Raw genomic sequence first — 8,433 nt, forward strand, 5'->3', positions numbered from 1 at the left:
GCTGGAGACGGGCTCCTGTTCCCTCGGGTAACGCTGGAGACGGGACCCTGTTCCCTCAGGTAACGCTGGAGGCGGGACCCTGTTCCCTCAGGTAACGCTGGAGGCGGGACCCTGTTCCCTCAGGTAACGCTGGAGGCGGGACCCTGTTCCCTCGGGTAACGCTGGAGACGGGCCCCTGTTCCCTCGGGTAACGCTGGAGGCGGGACCCTGTTCCCTCGGGTAACGCTGGAGACGGGCCCCTGTTCCCTCAGGTAACGCTGGAGGCGGGACCCTGTTCCCTCGGGTAACGCTGGAGACGGGACCCTGTTCCCTCGGGTAACGCTGGAGACGGGCCCCTGTTCCCTCGGGTAACGCTGGAGGCGGGACCCTGTTCCCTCGGGTAACGCTGGAGACGGGCCCCTGTTCCCTCGGGTAACGCTGGAGACGGGCCCCTGTTCCCTCGGGTAACGCTGGAGGCGGGACCCTGTTCCCTCGGGTAACGCTGGAGACGGGCCCCTGTTCCCTCGGGTAACGCTGGAGGCGGGACCCTGTTCCCTCGGGTAACGCTGGAGGCCTCTTCACTGTACATGCCAGGGGTTGAGCTGAATGTTTTAAAAATGACCAAGATATCCACCTCAACAGAAACATCTTCCTGCTCATGTGGTTAAGGCTGGTAACCTGTTGTGGGTTAAAAGGCTGGTAATCTGTTGTGGGTTAAAAGGCTGGTAACCTGTTGTGGGTTAAAAGGCTGGTAACCTGTTGTGGGTTAAGGCTGGTAACCTGTTGTGGGTTAAGGCTGGTAACCTGTTGTGGGTTAAAAGGCTGGTAACCTGTTGTGGGTTAAAAGGCTGGTAACCTGTTGTGGGTTAAGGCTGGTAACCTGTTGTGGGTTAAGGCTGGTAACCTGTTGTGGGTTAAGGCTGGTAACCTGTTGTGGGTTAAAAGGCTGGTAACCTGTTGTGGGTTAAAAGGCTGGTAACCTGTTGTGGGTTAAGGCTGGTAACCTGTTGTGGGTTAAAAGGCTGGTAACCTGTTGTGGGTTAAAAGGCTGGTAACCTGTTGTGGGTTAAGGCTGGTAACCTGTGGGGGTTAAGGCTGGTAACCTGTGGGGGTTAAGGCTGGTAACCTGTTGGGGGTTAAAAGGCTGGTAACCTGTTGGGGGTTAAAAGGCTGGTAACCTGTTGGGGGTTAAAGGCTGGTAACCTGTTGGGGGTTAAAAGGCTGGTAACCTGTTGGGGGTTAAAAGGCTGGTAACCTGTTGGGGGTTAAAAGGCTGGTAACCTGTTGGGGGTTAAAAGGCTGGTAACCTGTTGGGGGTTAAAAGGCTGGTAACCTGTTGGGGGTTAAAAGGCTGGTAACCTGTTGTGGGTTAAAAGGCTGGTAACCTGTTGTGGGTTAAAAGGCTGGTAACCTGTTGTGGTTGGGTTAAAAGGCTGGTAACCTGTTGTGGTTAGGTTAAAAGGCTGGTAACCTGTTGTGGTTAGGTTAAAAGGCTGGTAACCTGTTGTGGTTAGGTTAAGGCTGGTAACCTGTTGTGGGTTTTAAGGCTGGTAACCTGTTGTGGGTTAAAAGGCTGGTAACCTGTTGTGGGTTAAGGCTGGTAACCTGTTGTGGGTTAAGGCTGGTAACCTGTGTGGGTTAAGGCTGGTAACCTGTTGTGGGTTAAGGCTGGTTACCTGTGTGGGTTAAGGCTGGTAACCTGTTGTGGGTTAAGGCTGGTAACCTGTTGTGGGTTTTAAGGCTGGTAACCTGTTGTGGGTTAAAAGGCTGGTAACCTGTTGTGGGTTTTAAGGCTGGTAACCTGTTGTGGGTTAAAAGGCTGGGAACCTGTTGTGGGTTAAAAGGCTGGTAACCTGTTGTGGGTTTTAAGGCTGGGAACCTGTGTGGGTTAAAAGGCTGGTAACCTGTGTGGGTTAAGGCTGGTAACCTGTGTGGGTTAAGGCTGGTAACCTGTTGGGGGTTAAGGCTGGTAACCTGTTGGGGGTTAAGGCTGGTAACCTGTTGGGGGTTAAGGCTGGTAACCTGTGTGGGTTAAGGCTGGTAACCTGTGTGGGTTAAGGCTGGTAACCTGTGTGGGGACCGAGCCAGCCCTCCTTGGAGTTGTTTTGCTTGTATGGCTGAAGGAGAACATGTTAGTTCCACCACCAGGTGGCATCAGAGCATTAGAAATAAATTCACACTGACGTCTCACTGTGTTTAAAAGCTGCTGGAAAGCCCAGCTGAGGTTCTGCTGACAGCCTGAATCTAAGATTCTCTGACTTGCTGTCAGCTTTGTCCCTATTTGAGACGAGTGATTCGAGATAGGTGATTGGCTAGTGATGACCTATTAACCTCCTGTGTTTTTTCTCCTGATTTTGTTGGTGGTGACCTTCTCTTTTTAACCTCTGACCTCCTTTGTCAGATCCTGGCGTCCATTGAGCTTCTGGCGCGTTCTTTACCCAAGATCCACCGCTCCGCGTCGGAACCCTCACTGAACCGAGCCGGGTTCCAGACGGAGGACTTCAGCCTGTACGCCTGCGCCTCCCCCAAAACCCCTATACAGGGGGGATATGGTGAGGGGGGTCCCGTCATCTCTCCATGTAAAGAGTGTTACTGCCATTTTAAATGTGCTCATGTAACTATTCTGTGATCAACGATTTGGCCTGTTGAAATAATAGATAGGATTGTAACATAGACACAATGAATAAGGCTCATTGATCACATCAGAACAGAACTGCTGTCTCTCCACTCTCCCTTCCACACTGTACTGCTGTCTCTCTCCTCTCTCCCTTCCACGCTGTACTGCTGTCTCTCTCCTCTCTCCCTTCCACGCTGTACTGCTGTCTCTCTCCTCTCTCCCTTCCACGCTGTACTGCTGTCTCTCTCCTCTCTCCCTTCCACGCTGTACTGCTGTCTCTCTCCTCTCTCCCTTCCACGCTGTACTGCTGTCTCTCTCCTCTCTCCCTTCCACGCTGTACTGCTGTCTCTCTCCTCTCTCCCTTCCACGCTGTACTGCTGTCTCTCTCCTCTCTCCCTTCCACGCTGTACTGCTGTCTCTCTCCTCTCTCCCTTCCACGCTGTACTGCTGTCTCTCTCCTCTCTCCCTTCCACGCTGTACTGCTGTCTCTCTCCTCTCTCCCTTCCACGCTGTACTGCTGTCTCTCTCCTCTCTCCCTTCCACGCTGTACTGCTGTCTCTCTCCTCTCTCCCTTCCACGCTGTACTGCTGTCTCTCTCCTCTCTCCCTTCCACGCTGTACTGCTGTCTCTCCTCTCTCTCCCTTCCACGCTGTACTGCTGTCTCTCTCTCCTCTCCCTTCCACGCTGTACTGCTGTCTCTCTCCTCTCTCCCTTCCACGCTGTACTGCTGTCTCTCTCCTCTCTCCCTTCCACGCTGTACTGCTGTCTCTCTCCTCTCTCCCTTCCACGCTGTACTGCTGTCTCTCTCCTCTCTCCCTTCCACGCTGTACTGCTGTCTCTCTCCTCTCTCCCTTCCACGCTGTACTGCTGTCTCTCTCCTCTCTCCCTTCCACGCTGTACTGCTGTCTCTCTCCTCTCTCCCTTCCACGCTGTACTGCTGTCTCTCTCCTCTCTCCCTTCCACGCTGTACTGCTGTCTCTCTCCTCTCTCCCTTCCACGCTGTACTGCTGTCTCTCTCCTCTCTCCCTTCCACGCTGTACTGCTGTCTCTCTCCTCTCTCCCTTCCACGCTGTACTGCTGTCTCTCTCCTCTCCCCCTTCCACGCTGTACTGCTGTCTCTCTCCCTTCCACGCTGTACTGCTGTCTCTCTCCTCTCTCCCTTCCACGCTGTACTGCTGCTGTCTCTCTCCTCCCTTCCACACTGATCATATCTCTGGTCTCTTCCTTCCAGGGGAGTTTTCAGCATTTAAATAAGATGCTGATCCAGATTCCACCAGTCAGCCAGTCCATCCCTCGTCACTCTTCAACAAGTCTTGTGTTCCTGCCGTGGATTTCTTCATCCATTAACCAAAAACCAACTTACTAGTCTCAAAGAACGTGCTGTTTTCTACTTCCCACACCTGAAGAGACAAGACGGCTTCTTCCTGTCTCCGCTCCACGTCTCAGGAGTTCTACAGATGATTTCTCCGCTGGGGGAATCACCACATCCAAAAAACTTTTACAAAATCTGATTTAAAAAAAGGAAAAACTTGAATGACACATATAGCAGATACACAAATGAAGACACACTGAAGAAATGTTAAACCAAACCAGAGGAAGAAGGGAATAGTGCAAAAGGAGAGAACAGCACTTCCTGATTGTAGGACTGATGAAGGAGGAGTGTAACTGAGAGCACAAGGACAGGATTGGGGTTAGGGGTCGAGAGGTTAGAGGTCGAGGGTTTGGGCAGCACACGCCTTCTCAGTCCCCTCCCTGACGAAGAGGGGCGGAGCTACAGGCACAGGAAACCACACTTCTTCCCTGGCTGCTCATTGGTTACCTGAGATGAAGGGGCCAGGTCTAAGCCAATCGCTGATAAGCTGGATTTCACAGGGGGTGGAGTCGACCCTGTGGGAAGAGAACTTGAAAGATTAATTTATTGAAGAAAAAAAATCCCCAGTTCTTGTTTGTTTTTGGGATTTTAAGGATATTGGTGTGGGGGGGGGGGATGCTGTTCTGAGCTTTTCTTTGTTGACGAGATCGTTCATGTTTTTACTGTCACTACAAAGCATTCCTACCCGGTGATAGGGCCACACGCGAATACACTCGACTCAAACTTCACTGAAAGGACAGAGGTTCTGAGACTTTCCCTCGCCTCTCACACATCTGTCCATTTTTCGAAATGAAGGATGCCCTTTCCACATTTTTGCCAGACTCCGGGATCTTGCCTTGACATTTGCCTCAACAAAACTCCATGTTAACCCCTGTTTTTGGATCATTTGATAGCTGATGTGGAGTCGACCAGAAAACGCCAGCATCCGCTTTTCAGGTCTACAGTAATGTTCAACCTAACTTCCTTTTCCCCTGAAAACCAGAACTCCGCTCGCTACGTTAGCGTCATAAAGAACCTTTTTTTTTTAAATCAGCCGAGGATTGTTATTTTGAAGGGAGAGCACATCGCTTTTATCAACAGGTTTGTTAGAAAGAAACTGTGTGAATCTAAGATGGCTGCCAGTGCCTCTTTAGACTTGGTGTTTTGGGGGGAGGGGAGGGGAAGAGCCCAATCCTCTATTACGGAGTCTACAGGGGTGTGGAGGACGGAGAGTCTCTCTGACCGACATGCCACACGTTTGACCATCTTTATTTTGGAGAGGGGGGGGGGGAACTTTATCTAGTGAGTTTGTACGAGGAAGGATGGAAGCTACCAGAACACCGTACAATGGTACTCCCTCTATCTGAAGGACCGAGTGAAGTCTGAAGGAAGGAAGATCCAAGGCTACGTCCCAATATTCCCGCTCGGAAGTGAACGATTGAATCGGGTTCTTCTTTAGTCTACATGTTGGATAGCAGCTGCTTTATAGTCTGAGGTTTTACATTGCATTGTGCTGTTACAAGTTTCACTGCTCTCCCTCAACGAGACACGGCTTCTCCTCTCAGCTTGGCTACGTTCACAGAACACGATCCAATCGCGCGCGCACACACACACACACACACACACACACACACACACACACACACACACACACACACACACACACACACCTCTGATTCTGTTGGTGAAAAGCTATCTGGGCAGTGCATGTGATAACCTACCGACGAGACTTTCTCTTCTTGTCGTGGACTTTGATATTGTTTTTTTTATCACAGACGGAGGAAACAGAAGCTCAATTCACCTGTTGCACCTGTAAACAAGATGGCTGCTCTCACCTTCCTGCCTGCTGAAAGACTAGTGGGATTTTAATGGTTTGTTTTGTTGTTGTTGGGAGTAGGTTAAAGTTGCCCCTGGACTGATTGGATGTCCCTCACTGTTGGTTAAGGTTCTGATTGGGGTAGGAGTAGCTGATCCTAGACCTGTACCAAGGGGAAACTTCAGTCCGAAGCTGTGTTTTTGAGTGGGGGATTAAAATGGAATCTGTGTCTGATTTTTATGCCTATCCTTTTTATAGTCACGCAGCTGTATTTGTCATTCCGGTGTGTCGAAAGGTCGAAGGAGCTGTTTTTAACTTGTTGTTGATGTCGTTTTGCCTTTTTTTATTTTGTTGACAGGCAGGCCTGCAAAAAAAATATTGGCTAATTTGTTAATGACATTTTATGAATTGTCTTTGAGACCGGGAGAGAGCATTTTTTTTTTTTTAAGCCATCTGTCTTGTTTTAACTGCTTGTGTCTTTGTGAGAGATGTATCGAAGAAGCAAAAATGGTGACTTCCTTTATTTAATTTGTTTAATTAACAAATAAATCCCGTCACAACATGAATTTTGAGTTGATGAATAACACCCTAAACTCAATTTCCAAACTCATCATGTTCCATCTGTAAGGAAACACAGTGGATGTTCTGCTGGGGAAGCCAAAGGCTGTGTAAAATGGGCATTGGCTACGTCCCAAACAGTTCCCTATTCCCTTTAACGGTGCACTTGGGGCTCAGGTAGTGTTCCGGAGAAGTTATAGGGGCTCCATTTGGGACGTGGTCGTCACGTGAAGAATTTAAACACTTGATAAAGGACCTCTATGAACCTCTGAACAGATGGGTCTCGTTTCTCACCTGTAGAAGAACTTTTTCAATGGAGAATCTACCATTTTACATTATTAGTTCTGGACTATGCTTAAACTGTGTCTGGGAAACTGGCCCATAGATTAGGTCCATGAGAGCAAGTCCTAATACTGGAGATGAACCAGAATAGAGACGTAGACTTCTGCCATGAGATGTATAATGTCATGGATTTTTCTGAAGGACATCGTTCCCATTACGCTGCGTCATTGTCTTCAGTTCACTGTGACACAACCCAAGATATGACCCCCCCGAGGAACTAACGGAGGATATGACCCCCCGAGGATATGACCCCCGAGGAACTAACAGCGGATATGACCCCCCGAGGATATGACCCCCGAGGAACTAACGGCGGATATGACCCCCTGAGGAACTAACGGCGGATATGACCCCCCGAGGAACTAACGACGGATATGACCCCCCGAGGAACTAACAGCGGATATGACCCCCTGAGGAACTAACGGCGGATATGACCCCCTGAGGAACTAACGACGGATATGACCCCCCGAGGAACTAACGGCGGATATGACCCCCTGAGGAACTAACGGCGGATATGACCCCCCGAGGAACTAACGACGGATATGACCCCCCGAGGATATGACCCCCCGAGAAACTAACGGCGGATATGACCCCCGAGGAACTAACGGCGGATATGACCCCCTGAGGAACTAACGGCGGATATGACCCCCCGAGGAACTAACGACGGATATGACCCCCCGAGGATATGACCCCCCGAGGAACTAACGGCGGATATGACCCCCGAGGAACTAACGGCGGATATGACCCCCCGAGGATATGACCCCCCGAGGAACTAACGGCGGATATGACCCCCCGAGGAACTAACGGCGGATATGACCCCCCCGAGGAACTAACGGCGGATATGACCCCCCCGAGGAACTAACGGCGGATATGACCCCCCGAGGAACTAACGGCGGATATGACCCCCCGAGGAACTAACGGCGGATATGACCCCCCGAGGAACTAACGGCGGATATGACCCCCCCGAGGAACTAACGGCGGATATGACCCCCCCCGAGGAACTAACGGCGGATATGACCCCCCCGGGGAACTAACGGCGGATATGACCCCCCAAGGATATGACCCCCCGAGGAACTAACAGCGGATATGACCCCTCGAGGAACTAACGGCGGATATGACCCCCCCCCGAGGAACTAACAGCGGATATGACCCCCGAGGATATGACACCCCCGAGGAACTAACGGCGGATATGACCCCCCCGAGGAACTAACGGCGGATATGACCCCCCAAGGATATGACCCCCCCGAGGAACTAACAGCGGATATGACCCCCCGAGGAACTAACAGCGGATATGACCCCCCGAGGAACTAACAGCGGATATGACCCCCCCGAGGAACTAACAGCGGATATGACCCCCGAGGAACTAACGGCGGATATGACCCCCCCCCGAGGAACTAACAGCGGATATGACCCCCGAGGATATGACCCCCGAGGAACTAACAGCGGATATGACCCCCCCGAGGAACTAACAGCGCATATCTGTAAAATAAAGTTTTTTTTCCGAGTGGCGCAGCAGTCTAAGGCACTGCTTCTCAGTGCTAGAGGCATCACTACAGACCCTGGTTCGATTCCAGGCTGTATCACAACCGGCCGATGATTGGGAGTCCCATAGGGGCGGCGCATAATTGACCCAGCGTCGTCCGGGTTTGGCCCAGGGGTAGGCCATCATTGTAAATAAGAATTTGTCCTTAACTGACTTGTTAAATAAAGGATAAAATAAATATGACCCCGGGGAGCTAACGACAGGAAGGAGTTGTTACGAGTGCCCTTATT

The 8,433-nt window shown here is 51.0% G+C and overlaps 1 protein-coding gene across 3 annotated transcripts in view; it reads left to right on the top strand.

Annotated features, from left to right (window-relative positions):
- The window catches only part of LOC115183182 (serine/threonine-protein kinase B-raf), a 55,502-nt gene extending 49,291 nt beyond the window's left edge, over nucleotides 1–6,211 (top strand). For all 3 annotated transcript variants that reach the window (XM_029744522.1, XM_029744521.1, XM_029744523.1), the window contains 2 exons: nucleotides 2,381–2,531; nucleotides 3,828–6,211. In XM_029744522.1, coding sequence (XP_029600382.1) covers nucleotides 2,381–2,531; nucleotides 3,828–3,850 — 174 coding nt within the window. In that variant the 3' untranslated portion in view covers nucleotides 3,851–6,211. The remainder of the gene's footprint in view (nucleotides 1–2,380; nucleotides 2,532–3,827) is intronic.
- Nucleotides 6,212–8,433: the final 2,222 nt, after the last annotated feature.

The sequence above is a fragment of the Salmo trutta genome, unplaced genomic scaffold (assembly GCF_901001165.1).
Source record: "Salmo trutta unplaced genomic scaffold, fSalTru1.1, whole genome shotgun sequence".
Classification (NCBI taxonomy): domain Eukaryota; kingdom Metazoa; phylum Chordata; class Actinopteri; order Salmoniformes; family Salmonidae; genus Salmo; species Salmo trutta.